Source organism: Peromyscus eremicus, chromosome 6 (genome assembly GCF_949786415.1).
Source record: "Peromyscus eremicus chromosome 6, PerEre_H2_v1, whole genome shotgun sequence".
NCBI lineage: Eukaryota > Metazoa > Chordata > Mammalia > Rodentia > Cricetidae > Peromyscus > Peromyscus eremicus.
The window spans coordinates 67,853,712-67,872,121 of NC_081421.1; the positions used below are offsets into that span (position 1 = coordinate 67,853,712).

General features: G+C 52.2%; 2 protein-coding genes across 2 annotated transcripts; both read left to right on the plus strand.

The window, feature by feature from the left end:
• The first annotated feature begins 687 nt into the window (after positions 1 to 687).
• Rorc (RAR related orphan receptor C) lies at positions 688 to 12,504 on the plus strand. The gene is made up of 10 exons (XM_059266587.1): positions 688 to 750; positions 1,370 to 1,483; positions 1,705 to 1,846; positions 2,983 to 3,519; positions 3,734 to 3,855; positions 5,235 to 5,367; positions 5,539 to 5,646; positions 5,799 to 5,909; positions 7,045 to 7,154; positions 11,122 to 12,504. Exons 1-10 carry the CDS (start codon positions 688 to 690, stop codon positions 11,281 to 11,283), a joined length of 1,602 nt encoding a protein of 533 aa, XP_059122570.1. The 3' UTR covers positions 11,284 to 12,504.
• Positions 12,505 to 13,518: 1,014 nt separating this feature from the next.
• Lingo4 (leucine rich repeat and Ig domain containing 4) lies at positions 13,519 to 18,027 on the plus strand. Its single transcript, XM_059264875.1, has 2 exons — positions 13,519 to 13,583; positions 16,236 to 18,027. The coding sequence occupies exons 1-2, from the start codon at positions 13,519 to 13,521 to the stop codon at positions 18,025 to 18,027; spliced, it is 1,857 nt and encodes a 618-aa protein (XP_059120858.1).
• The last annotated feature ends 383 nt before the right edge of the window (positions 18,028 to 18,410 follow it).

Here is an 18,410-nt window from a genome sequence, read left to right on the forward strand (position 1 = left end):
GGTTTTTGTTTGTTTTTGGTTTTTCAAGACAGGGTTTCTATGTGTAGCCCTGGCTATCCTAGAACTCACTCTGTAGAGCAGGCTGGCCTCAAACTCAGAGATCTGCCTGCCTCTGCCTCCTGAGTACTGGGATTAAAGATGTGCACCACCACCACCTGGCAAAATAACTTGGGTTTTAGTGGCCAGTAAGGGAGATCTACCTAACAAATATATACAAGTGTGCTGGTACAGTTTACCGTAAATCCACAGGCCACATATACTTTCCTTTCCTTATTTTTTTTTTCTTGAGACAAAAAATCACTATGTAGCCCTGGCTAGCCTGGATCTTGATCTGTAGATCAGGCTGGCCTTGAACACACAGTGATCTATCTGCCTCTGTCTCCCTAGCGCTGGGATCAAAGGTGTGTGCTATCATGCCCAACAAAGCCACACATACTTTCATCTGTACACACACACACACACACACACACACACACACACACACACACGTATGCCTTCACACAGGTCAAGTAGCCCTGCATATAACACGTAATGAACAGTTCAGGAGGGTGGGGCTGTAGGCCCAGCACTCAAGCAAACTAGCTGTGTGAGCCTGAGCAAGATAGTTCTTCATCTGTGACGGGAACAGGTGGATGAGGTGGTTTTAATCTCAGCTAGTTTTAACAGTCATGGCCTGTGCTCACACGGATGGACACAGATGCCTTTGTATATCCTCTTACAGGCTTATACACGGAGCACGACTTCATGCTGGTTCTGGGGCCAACAGCCTGGAAGCCCTATCTGTGCTCTTGGGCAATCAGCAAAGCTGGGTTGAACCCTTCTCCAGGCTCCGTCCCTGTTTCTTCCTAGTCTCTCTGTACCCCACTCTACTGGTCCCCCTCAGTTCCTGTCCCTGGGTGGCCTTCCCTCTCTTCCAAGAATGACTGACATCTCTGTCTAGTGCCCAGTGGCTTGGTGTACCTCATCTTCTTGCCATGCCCCATACTCTGTTCATGGGAGCCAAACCTCAGTAGGGGGGAGGGGGCACAAAGGAAGCCCCTTGGGCGGGAAGCAGGTGTTGTGAAGGACTCCTCTGGCTCTCTACAGGATGGGGGCGGGGAGGGGGGGGACACTGGAGATATTCGACTTGAAGGGATAAGCAGGTGGCCTCTTCGCAGCTGCTTTCTGCCTCCTTAAAAGCTGATACAGCTCCAGCTGCTTTGTGAACAAAAGCACAGCCTCCTCAGACCCTTTGCTGAGAAGCATCTATCACTTCACTTCCCCTTCTCTAAGGCAAGAGGGCATGTTGGAGCCCACTGGAGAAATGGGAGAAGCACCAGACACCTGCGCCTGCACCCCAGGTCTATGGTAGTGGAATCCAGAAAAATAGCCTGGGCTAACTCCTCTTTCTCTTCCAGCACAAATTGAAGTAATCCCTTGCAAGATCTGTGGGGATAAGTCGTCTGGGATCCACTACGGGGTTATCACCTGTGAGGGGTGCAAGGTGAGTTGCAGGAACTGGTGTGCAGACGCACATTTGGTGAGGGTCATGAGCACGAGGGAGGGAGGAGGACCTTGTCTTGGTGTGGGAAAGTGGCCGCAGGGTCAATCACAATTATGCAGTGGGGGTTGGGGGGGATTTGGCGGGGTCCCAGATGTGGAAAGTCCTGGGACCAGCGCACCATGAGCGTGGCCCGGGTGGGATAAGCAGTCTCCGTTCCCCAGGGCTTCTTCCGCCGCAGCCAGCAGTGTAATGTGGCCTACTCCTGCACCCGTCAGCAGAACTGCCCCATCGACCGCACCAGTCGGAACCGATGCCAACACTGCCGCCTGCAGAAGTGCCTGGCTCTGGGCATGTCTCGAGACGGTGAGGATGTGGGGGCAGGTCCTCAGAGTCCCTGCACGCTCCAGGGGTATCCTGCCTCTTGCCAGTCAGAGTTGGCCTGCAGAAACACCCCGCCAGGGGCCTCTGGCCGTTCCTCCACCCATAGCCCTTTGCCTCATCTTTTTGAGGGTCCCCAAGGCTCTTCAGGGTCTCAACTGCAGGCTCTGCTCCTGAAAACTTTTACCAATATCCTACTTCTCTTGTCTCCTCTTCATCTAATGAATTCTCTTCATTCTGCCTTCTCCTGGCCTCGTTCCCATCCAGTTCCCACATTGTTACCTCCTGCCCTGTCCTGCCTTGTTACCTGAGTTTAGCTCCATCTCCCTCCCGAACCCTGTGTAGCCATCCTCAGACACAGGATCCGGGCTGGGAACACCATCAGAGTTGGCCTGAGAGTGACCCAGGAGGTGGGGGATGGAGTGTGGTGTTCCTAGGGTCTTATCCACCCTCCTCACCCACCGTCCTCACCGCAGAAGGAGCCCTGGGTGGTGGTGGGGGGGGGGGCGCATGAGGTGAGCAGGAGCCAGAAGGGACCTGTCAGCACTTTTCAGTGCTCAAAATAACAAAGCGAAAGGAAACATGCAGGGGTGCAAAGGGGCAGGCGGGGCCAAGGGCTGTGCCCCCACACCTGGGAGGGGTTGGGGGAGCGAAAAGGCAGGAAAGAGAGCAGAAGAGGATGTTCAGAAGAAGCCGCGGAGCCTGGGTTGGGCTGTGGTGAGTATCTAGGTCACCAGGGAGCTTGCAGGCCTGACCACAGGGAGACCTGTGTTCACAGCCCTGCTCTTCCTCCAGCCCTCCCAGACAGGCACGCTGACCCCAATACAGCCCGAGGCCCCCTACTCAGCCCCACCTCAGCGCCAGTCTCAGGAGACCAGAATCCCCAGCCTAAGCTCAGTGCTTGGTTTCTGTCACTATTAGCATCTAGTTGAGAACTCAAAAGAGTTTGCTAGAGAGATGGAAAGACTGGATCCTAAAGGGAACAGAACCAGGTGTGGGAGGAGCCTGGAGCCTCAGCTCCCCAAAAGGAAGTTCACAGACAGAGCTGGAGAAATCCGATTTAGGGTCAGATTTGTGTGCCTGTTGACCCTGCCCTGTACTGATTCCTGAACCTTCTTCAGCTGTTAAGTTCGGCCGAATGTCCAAGAAGCAGAGGGACAGTCTCCATGCAGAAGTGCAGAAACAACTGCTGCAGCAGCAGCAGCAACAGCAGCAGCAGCAACAGCAGCAGCAGCAGGAACAAGTGGCCAAGACTCCTCCAGCAGGGGGCCATGGAGCAGATACCCTCACATACACGTTGGGGCTCCCAGATGGGCAGCTACCCCTGGGCGCCTCACCTGACCTACCTGAGGCCTCCGCTTGTCCCCCTGGCCTCCTGAAAGCCTCGGGCTCTGGGCCACCATATTCCAACAACTTGGCCAAAACAGAGGTCCAAGGAGCCTCCTGCCACCTTGAGTACAGCCCAGAGCGAGGCAAAGCCGAAGGCAGAGACAGCATCTATAGCACAGCCAGCCAGCTTACTTCTGGAAGACGTGGACTTCCTTTTGAGGGATCCAGGCATCCTGAGCTTGGGGAAGCAGAACAGGGTCCAGACAACCACTGCAGTCTCAGTTTCTGCAGTGCCCCAGAGGCACCGTATGCCTCTCTGACAGACATAGGTGAGCCTCGGGGAAGGGTGATGGGTGGGGAAAACGAGGGAAGAACTTTCCCCAGCACCCCTTGTAACCACACGTTAGTCCTAAGGAAACTAGGGGACTCTGGACAAAGAGTCAAGGGAGGAGGCAGAGCAGGGTAGACCAGGGAGAGCCTCTTTAGGAGAGTCAGGGTGGGAACTGGCTGCAATCTAGCCGTGCCTTCCTCGTCCGGCCCCAGAGTACCTGGTACAGAACGTCTGCAAGTCCTACCGAGAGACCTGCCAGCTGCCACTGGAGGACCTGCTGCGGCAGCGCACCAACCTCTTCTCCAGGGAGGAGGTGACCAGCTACCAGAGGAAGGTGAGGCAGGAGACACGAGGGAAGGGGGGGGCATCACCCCACACACACACCGGAAGAGCCCAGGGATGGCTACTTGCACAGGTAGGGGGGCGGTAGGGTATCACAGACAGGCTGGCCAACAAGTGTCTTGTTTATACCCTAGCAGCTAGACGAGCGTGTTGCCCTAGCTCCTGCTTGTTGAAATTTACCCAGGTAGCAACCTGCCTCCTCATCCATCCAGTCCTTGCCACATTGCCTTTCATGCTCCATCAGTAACTGACACTAACCAGTATCTAAGGGCCATTTATTGACTACCCTTTCTTGTCAGTCTTTGTAATAGAGGCTTTGATGAAGTATGAACAACCTGCAGCCTGTGAGCTACATGTGCCTAAAGACAGTGATAAATGTGGCCCAGTGCACAACTGTGAGGGTTTGTTTGTTTGTTTGTTTGTTTGTTTTCTTTTTGTTTTTTCTAAGTCAGGGTTTTTCTGAGTAGCCCTGGCTGTCCTGAAACTCACTTTGTAGACCAGGCTAGTCTTGAACTTCACCTGCTTCTAGCTCCTGAGTGCTGGGACTAAAGGTGTGCGCCACACCTGGCTTTAAAACATGAGATTTTTTAAAAACTTGATTCTCAGGTGTGAACTTTGTAGATAACCATGTCATATCACCATGTCGAAGGTTAGACATATATGTGAGATCATCTTCAGCCCTCCCAACAACTGACCTCTGAGAATAGCATTTACACTAAGGTAGAGGTGCTCAGGATCACAAAGTGATAGACCCAAAGTCAAGTTCAAATCTGAGGGCTCTACTGCATCTGCTGTCCCCTTCTGTCGCCCTCTGACGATACCAGCGACTTGGACATCAGCTGGCACTTCACATTCGCATCTCTCAGTTACTGAGACCTTCTTCCTGAGGAGCAGCAAGCAACAATGTGTACATTGTTTGCAAGTGAAACTGTACCTTGTTTGGTTTCCCTTTATCCACTGCAGCAGAAAGTTTCCCTTTCTACACCATGTTTCAGGAAAGACACCACCTCCCATCTGGAGTCACTCTGTAGGAGTCTGGGGAGTTCTCTGCCAACCTTTTCTTGCTCATAACAGAATCCTAGCACCTAACATTGAATAGGCTTCATGAAAGACCAGGTTATCAGGAAGAGGGTAGCTTGGAGTTAAGAAATTAGAAGTTTTCATCCCTTATATACCTCTCCAGGTTTCCCTATACTGAGCCTGGGGGGCAGCAGTATCAGTAAGTGGAACCCACTGACAGGAATTGGCCCTGGGTACATTTGTGCTAATAGGCTTGAAGGTTGAAACACGGAAACGTGGAACCAACTCCCTGCAGTTTATGGGGGTGCAGGGACTTGGAAGAATCACAGGTTTCCTCCTCTGTCCCTGCAGTCGATGTGGGAGATGTGGGAACGCTGTGCCCACCACCTCACTGAGGCCATTCAGTATGTGGTAGAGTTTGCCAAGCGGCTCTCGGGTTTCATGGAGCTCTGCCAGAATGACCAGATCATACTACTGAAAGCAGGTGCCCTGGGATGGGCAGGCCCTGGGAGGGGGGGGGGGCATGGGCTGGGGATGGAAACAGAGCAAGCCTGGGACACAGAGCGAGGGGTGGCCTAAAGAAGCCAGGACACTGGGGAAGTCAGTTCCTGGCTTGGCCTGACACTGCCCACCCATCTCTCTCCCCCTTATCTAGGAGCAATGGAAGTTGTGCTTGTCAGGATGTGCCGGGCCTACAACGCTGACAACCATACAGTCTTTTTTGAAGGCAAATATGGTGGCGTGGAGCTGTTCCGAGCCTTGGGTGAGGGGCAGGGGGAAATGAGAAGTTCCTGATGCCAATCCTCTCTAAAGCTTCTATACAGGGCTGATGGTCCCCCTGCTCTAAATGCCCAAAGGGTGGTGCCCTTGGAGACCAGCTACCACTGCTTACTCTCTTCATCTCCACTCCGGCAGGCTGCAGCGAGCTCATCAGCTCCATATTCGACTTTTCCCGCTTCCTCAGTGCCTTGCGTTTTTCTGAGGATGAGATTGCCCTCTACACAGCCCTGGTGCTCATCAATGCCAGTGAGTGTGGCTGGGCCTGGGAAAGGGTACTCTAGTGGCTGGGACACAGCAGCTCTTGGGGAGCCTAGGCCTTCGGATGTGGCTGAATCTGGGAGAGTGCTTGAAATAGCAAAATGAGCGCTGCCCCCACTGCTTCTGTAAAATAAAACAGATTAAAACATCCAGAGGAACCTTAAGACAGAACAAGAGCAGCCTATCCTGGGGCAGTAGGAGCACGGAGAAGGGAGCTTGGGAGGAAATGAGCCACTTCCCCAGAAGACATTAATCTACTGGTCAGTGGCAGTGACTCCTTTGCAGTATCATAATTGCCTGGGGAGCTCTGAGAACTGATTGAGTGCCTGGGTCCCACTTCACGTTCTGATGTAACTCATCCGGGCTGCGTCCGAAATTTTAACCACCACCACCTCCAGATTGAGCCATTAAGGTTAAGAATGATGGCTTGGTGTGAGCTCATTTTGAGACAGAATGCCTGCAATGGCGGTAAGGCTCTGGAGATCCACTCCACTGGACCAGAGCATCTGGGCCAAGCCAGCTGAACACTAAACATCCACAGGACCTAGGAAAGTGGGCCTGCTGCTCTGGGTTTGTTAATTAGTAGTACAAGTCTTCCAGTTCTGCCAACATGGCCTCAAGCCGGAAGCAAGACTTTATAGATGACTTCTGGGTATTTGAGGGAAGTAAAGGCAGAGGTAGTTTAGGAGGTGAAAGAGAGCCACAGACTGCTTTAGAGGCCTTGGTGCCTACCTGGACAACATCAGGAGGTCACCTGAGTCACTCTTGTAGGAATGGGGAAGCTCTCTTCCAACAGTTTACCTCCATGGCAGAAATCTAGTGCCTGACATTGAATGAGCTTCGGGAGAGAGCAGGTTATGGGGTTGCTTGGAGTGGGGAGGCTAGCAGTCCCCACTCCTTTCATCACTACCGTTTCCCTAGTAGTTAGCTAGACAGGCCCAAAGTCCCATCTGTGCTGCTATCAAACCAACACACACACACACACACACACACACACACACACACACACACACACACACACTCAACTGAGAGGGCCTCTCCAAAAAAGATACGTGACACCATTTTGCTGGGCAAGACTGTTGGTGTTGTTTCTGTTTCACTCTGGTCCCATCCCTTCCTTCAGACCGACCTGGGCTCCAAGAGAAAAGGAGAGTGGAGCATCTGCAGTACAATCTGGAGCTGGCCTTCCACCATCATCTCTGCAAGACTCATCGCCAAGGCCTCCTCGCCAAGGTAGGAACAGTTCATGGGCTGGAGGAGACGAGACCCACAGGCAGTTCCGGGGTCTCCAGGAGCAGCGGAGGGAGTGCTGGAGTGCTGTGTTATTTCAGAGGGGTTTGCAACAGCAGTGAGGACTGCAGGAACAACTGTTCCCATGTACAGAGAGATGGAAAGTTAGCCTGGAGTTGTAAGAGACCTCCAGGGAGCAATTCGGTTTAATATAGCCGACACTTAGCCAGCACCTGCTTATACAGAGCTCTGTGGAAAGATACAGAGATGCAGTTCTTGTCCCCACTAAGAAATGTCAATCTAGGGTAAAGAGATTTGCATACCTTCTGATATAATTCTAATATGGAGTAGAATGTGTGATATTTTAATAGTGAGATTAACAAAGTGCTTTTGATGATAGGTCTCTTATCCTTAAGGCAGTTATAATCAAACAGGGTTAAAACCTTCCCGTAACAATAAAGTGATTTCAGTGACATGTATTAATTGATAACACAAATCCTAATCCCAGTGCTCTCTCAACAATATCCCCTGGGGCCCCTAATTGAATGTTATAAAAGCTTTTGAAAGCACACACTGGCGGTGAGTGCCTGTACTCCCAGCACTCAGGAGGAAGGAGGAGGCAAGACAAACAGGAATTCAAGGTCATCCTCAGCTATTAACGAGTTTAAGGCCAGCCTGGGCTACATGAGACCTCCCCCCTCTAAAAATGGGGGTCACTTTTGGAAAAATTATGGTGTAGACAGGGGTTCAAAATAATTTAAGGGCCTGGCGAGATGGCTCAGTGGGTAAAGACACTTGCCACAAAGCCTAGCATGGTGATCTGAGTTTGATCCCTGGGACCCACATGGTGAAAGCAAAAATCTAACTCCTGCAAGCTGACCTCTGACCTACACACACACACACACACACACACACACACACACACACACATACACATACACACACACACAAATAAAAAATGTAAACATTCTCCACAACTTGAAGGTAAAGGGAGTAGAACATAAATGTTTCCTTAAAAAGGTGTGAAGCAAGAGAATGAGGCCATGAAAGATAGAGGTTTCAGCAAGCATTCCTGAGGGCAGAGCAGGGATCCAGGCTTGGGGAATGAGATGAGTGGAACTAACTCTAAAGAGGCCAAACAGTATGTAGAGGGAGGGTGGCTCGTGGCACATATTCCCATGTATGTGTGTGTGCCTGTAGAGGCCAGATAGCCTCGGCTGTCATTCCTTGGTGGTGCCATCTTTTTATATTTTTCATTCATTCATGTCTGTTGAGAGACCCCAGAGATCTGCCTGTCTCTACCTCTCAAATGTCAAGATTTTAAACATGAACTACCTTTTTATCTTTTTCTTTCTTTCTCTTTCTTTTCTTTTTTAATTTGTGTTTGTTTGTTTGTTTGTTTGTTTCAAGACAAGGGTTTTTTTTTGTTTTGTTTTTGTTTTTGTTTTTTGTTTTTAATAGCCAGCCCTGGCTGCCCTGGAACTTGTTTTGTAAACCAGGCTGGCCTTGAACTCAGAAATCAGCCTGCCTCTGCCTCCCCAGTGCTGGGATAAAGGTGTGCACCACCACACCCGGCTTTTGCCTGGTTTCCTTTATGTGGGTTCTGGAAACTGAGTTCAGGTCCTCTCGCTTGAAGGCCTGCACTTTACTGACTGAGCCGTCTCCCCGCCCCTCGTGGTACTTTTTTGTACGTGTGAGGCTAGAAGCTGGGGTAGACTGGTGAAGCAGGAGAGTAGCAGAAGGTAGGCCTGCAAACCGTTAGAGGAACAGCAGCAGCGAAGACTTGCAGTGCCACAGGAAGAGTGAAGACTTTGCTTCTAGGCAATGGGGAGCCCATGCCGTATTCAGAGCTGTCATTAGGGGATTTACTTTGTAAAGGGTCCATTTGTGTAATCGTTCTCTTAGGCCCTTGTGACACACAGTCATCGTGCTGGTACTAAGCTTCACAAATTACCTCAAACAGTCTCTCCCTGAGGAATGTAAACTTCAATCTACAACAAAATAAATTTAAAGAGGGAGAGACTAGACCTGGGAAAGCAATTGGAATGTAAATGTACTTGGATCCACTTGGCGTGTTTTGTATCTTTTTTTTTTTTTTTTTTTTTGAGACAGGGTCTCACGTAGCCAGGGCTGGCCTTGAACTTGTGATCCTCCTGCATCTACCTCCCAAGTGCTAAGATCACAGGCATGTACCACCATGCCCAGAATGGATCCACTTTTAAAATACATCACGCCTTCTATGACGTACCCCCAGCTCTTGGCCACAACTAGACCATTAAACTCCTAACTCAACCTCCTACCCTGTCTCTGTCTGCCGTGTCAGAGCCACACAGCACTCCCTCCGTTCCCATGCTGGCCCTTTTCAGGAGGCAAGACCATCACCTGCCTCTTTTGTTCCCCACCCTCCTGTGGCTGCCAGAACTTCAACTCTAGAGTCTATGTTATGGTCAGCTGGACCATGATGTCATCCTGCCTGCTTCCTACCTAACTTTACGCCACTCCTGGCTCCTGACTCTGACCACACTGTTTCTTTGCTAGTCCTTCAACATACCATGTCTGGTCCCCTCTCTCTCAGGGCCTTTGTGCCTGCTGCTGTCTCCTGTGGGATTCCCTCCCTGTTTCCAATTGTTTTTCCCCATGCCTTCATTCAGGAGAGGTTTTCCCTAAACAATTACCCACCAGGAGAAGGACTCCATCCCTCATCCTGCTTTAGTACTAAACACAGTTGTATACTGTGTACTAACAGGAATATGTTCTCAGAATCCAGACAGCTTCACACTGTGGAGGCACCATAGGCTGTACTCACAAATACACACAGCTACAATGCCACCACCCCTGTAGCCTTACGGAACCACTGTAGTTAGAGGTTCGTAATCCTCCAAAAGGTGGTTAGGCAGCATATAGCATACTTATGACTCCCCAGCTACCGTGTACATTTAATCAAAGTACAGTTTTTATTCACTGATGTTACATCAGAGCTCACAACAGTGCCTCATCCAGATTTGTCAAGTTTCTCAATAATTATCTTTTGAATGAATAACAGAAATTATTATAGAAACCCAGCAAACTCAAAGTACTAAAACACAAAGGGCTAATAAATTCAAGAGATGTGGGGGAGTCACCCTGCTGCTTTTCCCTGACTGGTACTTTCCTACGGAGCTGGGCTAAGAAGGGGAGGTGGTAAGAAGGAGGCCTTTGTAAGTCTCACTGCGTTGTATCGCAGTTGCATAGACAAGATGGTGTCTGGGTCTTTCTCCCTGCCTCTGTCCCAGGGGCTGTTGCCTCTTCCTTTGGCTGAAGGCTGGCTGGACTGATCTCTATTTGCTGTGCTGGGTACCTGCTTAGAAACTGCTCAGTTCAAACAAGCAGTCGTTGAATATTTATGCCAGCATTATAATGGGAACGGAAGAGACCTAGTGAGAGAAAGACTGAGGGACCTCATCGTAGGAAATGTGGGGCAGGAAGGCAGACAAACTGGGTCCTTTTTCTGCAGTGTGGCAAGCAGTACATAGAAGGAAGCCTGTAGGAAGGGCTCTAACTCAGCAAGGGATGGCGGGGATAACACCAGAAGGGAAGAATCAGCGGAGAAAAGAGAACTAGAAAAGCATTCCAGATGAGGAAACATGAACCAAGGCAAAGAGCCGTGGGAGTAAAGTCAGTTCGGGGGTAGGCAGAGCCACGTAGGCCACCATTCAAGTGTGCCCTTGCTAAGCCAGGCATGGTGCTGAGGGCACAGAAGTGACTTTCAGAACTGAACCCAGACCAGGTTCACCTGTCTCACATCGGTCCTCACTTACCCTTCCGTCTCCAGACACACATGCATCTCACCAGTGGGACTGACTGCTCCACAGGGGCCACGTGGGGGGAAGGCAGCAGAGAGGGCTCTCCTAGCTCAACACCAGCAAGAAGACATTTTTGCTCTGGTAGGCACTGAAGGACTGACCCTCATTCCCTCCTAACCCATCCCCAGCTGCCACCCAAAGGGAAACTCCGGAGCCTGTGCAGCCAGCATGTGGAAAAGCTGCAGATCTTCCAGCATCTCCACCCCATCGTGGTCCAAGCGGCCTTCCCTCCACTCTATAAGGAACTCTTCAGCACTGATATTGAGTCCCCTGAGGGGCCAACCAAGTGACCTGGAGGAAAGACAACTTTACTTCCTTCAGCCTGATGGCCTGTCTCCCTGGACTCCATTCCCTCAGCCTCCACCTTCCTGTGCTCTGTGGAGGGTGGTCTCCCTCGGAGCGAGCAAACACTGAGACTGGTTTTCTGCCCTCCCCGCCCCCAGGCTTGCCTGGCAGAACAACAGTAGCAGATGATGGAGAAAAGGCTTGCTATGGTTGATTTCCCATAAGTTCCACCCTGGCTTCTGGAAGGTGTGGGGTAGATGGGATGTAAAGGCCTGTAGGACAAACAGGTCGAACTAAAAACAAACAGACAGGGGCATAAATCTGGGTACCGGGACGAAGAGAACTCAATTCTAGGCTCCAAAGCTCACAGAAGTCCTTCGAATACCTCATTGTATTTCTCCAGCTGGGGGAGATGGATCTAGCTCAGAAACTGGTGGTGGCAAGCAGTCAGAAGCAGGAATCCAGATCCTTGAGATTTTTCTGCCTCCCTCCTTCTTAGTTCAGTAAAGAAGTCGTTGGCCACCCTGCCCTTTTTCTGGGACCTAAAATACCTGGATATGTAAAGACGAGGGGTGGGATGGAAATGAGGGGCCAGGCTAAGGTTTGGTAGGGTTTGGGTGTGGAGAGAGGGAGCAGTGGAGGCCAAGAGCATCACTGGCAGAGTTAGAACAGGAACCTCGTGGGTGCACTCTGAGTCGGCTCTGTTAGCACGGTCTGATCAGAGCCACACATCCACACACACACAGATGGAGCACAGAGCAACTTTGCCTGCCGTAAGGCAGTCCTGTAGATACTCTTCCTCTGACACAACCTCTTCCCTGCGGTCACAGCTCAGAGAAGCTTGAGGGGCTTAGGAAAGAGTTCCAATCCATACAGGACGCCAGAACACACCATCCCAGCTCCAGCTGTCTTCTGTCCCAAGAACTATCCCTAAGAGAAGCAGAGGACTGGACGCTGACCAGCCAGACACCTAAGGACCAGCACCCAGGAGGATGCCCTTGACCTCAGCCTCTACCCTGCCCTCTCTGTGAGGAAGGAGGGCAGTCCCATCCCCTGCTCTGTGCCTGTGTGCCACCGACGACTCCAGCATGAGGGAGTGACTAGGCAGGGACCTGTTTCTCCTCCATAATCTTGCGCTGAACTTCTCAGCTTTGTAAAGCTGTGGACTCTCCTAGGAGGTGTAAGCAGCCGGGGAGACGGAGGGAGATTTTTTTTCCTCTCGGGAGAAGGGCTTAGCTAGGCAAACATAAACCCCTACTTGTGCCATTCTTTATAAAATAAGTTTAAAGGCTGGAAGTGTGTGTGTGTGTGTGTGTGTGTGTGTGTGTGTGTGTACGTGTGTGTGTGTGTGTGTGTACACACACGTACGTGTACATGCACTTGTGCAAAGGTGGAGGGCATGCGTGTCGTTTGGTGGGAGACTTGAATATGACTGCCCAGGATACAAACTTGCTCTGCAGTCTTGTTCCTATGTCAAGTCAGCAATCCATCTGTTTTATAGGAATTTTAGCCCCCCAGATTCTTCCCCCCAAACTAAGCAGTCCCTCAGGGAGACTTGGAAACTGATGCTCGGGTACCCGGCACCGGAGGAATGGCAAACTAAGCCGCAGGAAGATATTCTGGACTGAGAACTTCCGACAAATGATACCCACAGGCCCCTTTAGATTTAGAGATTGCACAGAATTGCCCTGCATCTAAAGAGACTGGAAGCTGTGGAAGAGGCGTCCCAGGAGCTCTCCAGCTCCCCAGGAGGAACCAGGATGTCAGAACTCTTTCAATCTTCCCAGGAAGTCTCAGTGGCAGACCCTGCCCCAGCCCCAGACTGCCCCTGTTCATTTCCTCCCCCGATTCCGTCATCCTGTCATCCCGTAGTGGCCGCGCTTGCTGCAGCCCTCCCTGGTTGCTTTATTTATTTATTTTGCACCAACAGGGTTGCTGCAGACTCATTCTCGCCTGGTTTAAAAAGAGAGAAGAGAGAAGAGCAAGGGGAAGAGAGAGAGAGAGAGAGAGAGAGAGAGAGAGAGAGAGAGAGAGAGAGAGAGAGAGAGAGAGAGAAATGCTTTCTGGCTCCTTTCTCTCCCTTGGTCTTGGCAACGCGGCCGCAGTAGCAGCAGAGGCAGCGGCGGCGGCAGCAGCAGCTACAGCAGTCCCGCCAGCCGGCTGATGCTGCAGGCTGCCGGGCAGTGGGGAGTGGGGGGTCACACACACAGGGGAGGTGGAGGGGCCAAGGTGCAGCTCGGATGGGACAGGCTCCAGCCCTGGAGAGATGCAGCGCCCAACTTGATGCCACCCTCCAGCTTCTCCGGTAAGTGCCCCTGCCCTCTTTGCGGAAGTCTCAGCTGCCCTTTCCCATGGCAATCTCAAAGACAAGGCCAGGCTAAGTGTGCCTGTAAAGGAAAGGGAGCTTGCACCCTCCACCCCAGCCAACCATTCATCCTGCCGTCCCCACAGAACTGTGAATGAAAAACTAAAATGTCCAAGGTAACCCTGGTTGGGGGACTCCAAGAAGATCCCTCCTCCTTCTCCCTAGTGTTCCTTCTACCTCTAGAAAGGATTTTTCCCCCCACAGTCAGTGTGGATACTCCAAAAATCTCTCTCCTAAGTGACCCCTCCCCATGCATGTCCCCATGCCTCAATCAGGTGTGCTTTTAAGTGAATGAGTTTTCATATGGGTCTATGGCTGTCACACAGAGAAAGAAGGAAGCTCCATATCCCTGTGGGGGCAGGCAATGCCCCAGACTCCAGACCCCAGAAGGAGAGAAAGCGCTTTTGTAACATCTACCTCTTCCTGCAAAATGACCAGAGGCCAGTCCTGTAGCCACCGAGGATAAGAAAGGAAGACTATGATTAAATTAGCCACCTTATAAATAAAAGATGTTGACCCGAAGTCCCCCCCAACCACTGGGCCAGCAGGCTTTGGGGACAAAGAAGAAACTCATGGAAGCAGGAAGGAAGGGAGCTGGCACACATGCTTCACTGCACTTTTGCTGAATGCAGAGCAAAGCGATGAGCAGGAACTGCAGCAACAGTGATGAAGAGCTAGCTGTCAGGTGGACTTCCCAGAACAGGCACGGGGAGAGGAGAGACTGAGAATTCTTAGCACCCCAGAGATGCCTGTTAGGCTATGAAAGGGTCAGGAGGGAAGACTTAGCAGCCTGTTGCCCCTTGCCACTCTTTCCCCTCCCAAGTCACCCTCATCCCCTGCTCTTTCCTCCGGTCTCCCGTCTCCGTACTGAGGGTTGAACTTGGTGTCTTCATTCCCTAACTGCTACTCTGAAGTGGCTGGAGGGGAGTCTCCAGAATGATTCTCCTAAAGTGTAGGAAGGAAAGGGGAGCCACAGCTCCTAACCAGCTCCTCCTGTGTTCCACATGGAAGAAAATAGGACATGCAGCAGAAAGCTGACTCCACAGGGCCCAGGAAACCTGAAACCCCCAAGTCCAGAGGTGCAGGACCTGCAGCCAGGGGACACACAGCAGGCGGCCTGCAGGAATGCCAGCTTGTCCTGCTCCTGTCCCTCTGCCATCTCTTGCTAATTCTAACATTCCTCCTCTCTTGAGGTCCCTATTGCATTAGCAAGGCAAGCAGAGGCACTCAACACTTAAGACACCTCTGTCGTCATGGTCTCTATCACCTTATTCAGCCTCCAACAGTAATCATAGTCACCATCTGCTGATACTGCCCAGGCTTCTGGTACCCAGAGACCCACTTTATATAGATGGGTGTTGTGCACTGCTTGTGTTCAGGTGTCTGCTATGCTAGCCAGTGGCTCCCTTCCTCCCACCCATGGCATCTGGTCATGGCTGTCTCTCCCTCTTTACCCATGCTTCCTTGGATCACAAGCCGTTTCTGGTGTCTTCTTGGGCAGCTCAGGCGGAAAGAGGCTATAGAAGCTCTCTTTCAGATGCATGTACAAACTAGACTCACCAGTAAGGGAGGATAGAAGAGAAGCCCAAGGCTGAGGACCCCATGCAAAACCTCAGCACCCTTTGGATAGTTTCCACATCCCAATCCCTCTATAAAGGAAGAGGTGCTGTCCCTGGGGCTCTTGTAAGGGATCCCCAATCTCGTCATCCAGTGCCCCCACACTCTGTTCCATAGCTAATATACAGCCAGGCTTGTCATCCACACAAACATTGTGGGGACACCAATTTGGCTAGTCCAGAGCCTGGGCCCTGGGCCAGGCTGAAAGAAGGCAGAGACAGGAGCAAAGCTAAAGCTTGCATGTCCCTTTGCTTCTGATGGCTGGTCAAGGTGAGGTCCTCTTTCCAGTCAGCACAGGGTCAGAAACTCCAGTCTGGATGGGATCTCCCTGAGCCTTAGGTAAAGATGTAGGCACAAAATACGGGAGAACAAGAATGTGGCAAGAGAGCCAGGCAGTGGTAGCACACACCTTTAATCCCACCACTCAGAAGGCAGAGGCAGGTGGATCTCTGTGAGTTCGAGGCCAGCCTGGTCTACAAACTGAGTTCTGGGACAGCCAGAGCTGTTACACAGAGAAACCCTGTCTCAGAAAAAAATAAACAAAAAGGGCGGGAGGGATGAGAGGAACAGAACAGAGTTCTGTTTGCAGAGAGCAGATGTCACAGAAACAGGACCTGAGGTATTCCTGGTCTCATAGATACGGAGGGCAGGGGGGAAATGCAGGGAAACGCTGAGTTCTTTCCCTACTACTCAGTCCCTTAAACCTCCCACCACAGAAATCAGCTTGACTAGGGATCCATGCACAGGAAGTTCATGGCTGGTTATTCAGGGCTGCAAAGGAGAGATTTCCCCAGAGGAGGAGCCTTAAGAAGCCCCAAGAAGGTGATACAGGTTTCCCCAGTTATATGTCACACTTGCTGGCAAGATTGAGACAACAGGCCACTTTTCCTCCCCTTTAAGGAGGCTCAGGGGAGTGCAGGGTCACCATCATCTGAAGCCACTTTCCAAAAAAGGCCATGTCATCATCTATTCCAGGCCTCAGGGGATGGACGCAGCCACAGCTCCAAAGCAAGCCTGGCTCCTGTGGTCCCCACTCCTTTTCTTGCTCCTCCTACCTGGGGGGAGCATCAGTAGCTGCCCTACTGTGTGTGACTGCACCTCCCAGACCCGGGCAGTACTCTGTGCCCATAGGCGACTGGACACTGTCCCTGGAGGGCTTCCACTGGACACAGAGCTCCTGGATTTGAGTGGGAACCGCCTGTGGGGGCTTCAGCGAGGCATGCTCTCCCGACTGGGCCAGCTCCAAGAACTGGACCTCAGCTACAATCAGCTCTCTACCCTTGAGCCTGGGGCCTTCCATGGCTTACAAAGTCTACTCACCCTCAGGCTCCAGGGCAATCGACTGAGAATTGTGGGTCCTGGGATCTTCTCAGGCCTGTCTGCTCTCACACTGCTGGACCTCCGCCTCAATCAGATCGTCCTCTTCCTAGACAGAGCCTTTGGTGAGCTAGGCAGCCTCCAGCAGCTGGAGGTCGGAGACAATCACCTGGTGTTTGTGGCTCCCGGGGCCTTCACAGGGCTGGCCAAGCTAAGTACCCTCACCCTCGAACGCTGCAACCTCAGCACAGTGCCTGGCCTAGCCCTTGCCCAGCTCCCAGCTCTAGTAGCTCTTAGGCTTCGAGAACTGGATATTGAGAGGCTGCCAGCTGGGGCGCTTCGAGGGCTAGGGCAGCTAAAGGAGCTGGAGATCCACCACTGGCCATCTCTGGAGGCCCTGGACCCAGGGAGCCTGCTTGGGCTCAATCTGAGCACCCTGGCCATCACCCGCTGCAATCTGAGCTCAGTACCCTTCCAAGCACTATACCACCTGAGCTTCCTCCGGGTCTTGGATCTATCTCAGAATCCTATCTCAGCCATTCCAGCCCGAAGGCTCAGCCCCCTCATCCGGCTCCAGGAGCTCAGGCTGTCAGGAGCCTGCCTCACTTCTATCGCTGCCCATGCCTTCCATGGCCTGACTGCCTTCCACTTGCTGGATGTCGCAGACAACGCTCTTCAGACTCTGGAGGAGACAGCCTTTCCTTCTCCAGATAAACTGGTCACCCTGCGGCTGTCTGGGAACCCCCTAACCTGTGACTGCCGCCTCCTCTGGCTGCTCCGCCTCCGTCGCCACCTGGATTTTGGCACCTCCCCTCCTGCTTGTGCTGGCCCCCAGCACGTCCAAGGGAAGAGCCTGAGGGAGTTTTCAGACATCCTGCCTCCAGGCCACTTCACTTGCAAACCAGCCCTGATCCGAAAGTCAGGGCCTCGGTGGGTCATTGCAGAGGAGGGAGGGCATGCTGTTTTCTCCTGCTCTGGAGATGGAGAGCCAGCCCCCACTGTCTCCTGGATGAGGCCTCAGGGAGCTTGGCTGGGAAGGGCTGGGAGAGTAAGGGTCCTAGAGGATGGCACCCTGGAGATTCGCTCGGTGCAGCTGCGGGACAGGGGGGCCTATGTCTGTGTAGTCAGCAATGTTGCTGGGAATGACTCCCTGAGGACCTGGCTGGAAGTTATCCAAGTTGAACCACCAAATGGCACTCTCTCTGACCCCAATATCACCATGCCAGGGATCCCAGGGCCTTTCTTTCTGGACAGCAGGGGTGTAGCTATGGTGCTGGCAGTGGGGTTTCTCCCCTTCCTCACCTCAGTGACCCTCTGCTTCGGTCTGATCGCTCTTTGGAGTAAGGGCAAGGGTCGAGTCAAGCACCACATGGCTTTTGATTTTGTGGCACCTCGGCCCTCTGGGGATAAGAACTCTGGGGGTAACCGGGTCACTGCCAAGCTATTCTGATCTTCTCTTCCACACTGAAGACTACCCAAGTCCACTTTAGACGCCAAAGGGAAAGGTAGGGCTAAAGTCTCTTGAACCACAGCTTCATGTCAGACAACATGCCCCCCCCCCACCTGTCCCCTGCACTCTGAGAGCTGCTCTAGTCTGAGGATAGCGTTGGCACCTCTTCATCGAGGGCCCCAGGGAGCTGCAGACACAGACCTTATCGCCAAGACAGCCCCCACTTGGCATCCCCACACCAGGCAGGAAAGAAATGCAAGGCTCCAGTCTGCTCTTCACACACTTATATCCATTAATATCCAGGACCAGCTGCCCAACACAACCATAAGATTAATTTCAGAAGGGAGCCGGGAAGCACCGCAAGCTTCTGAGTCCGCTCATCA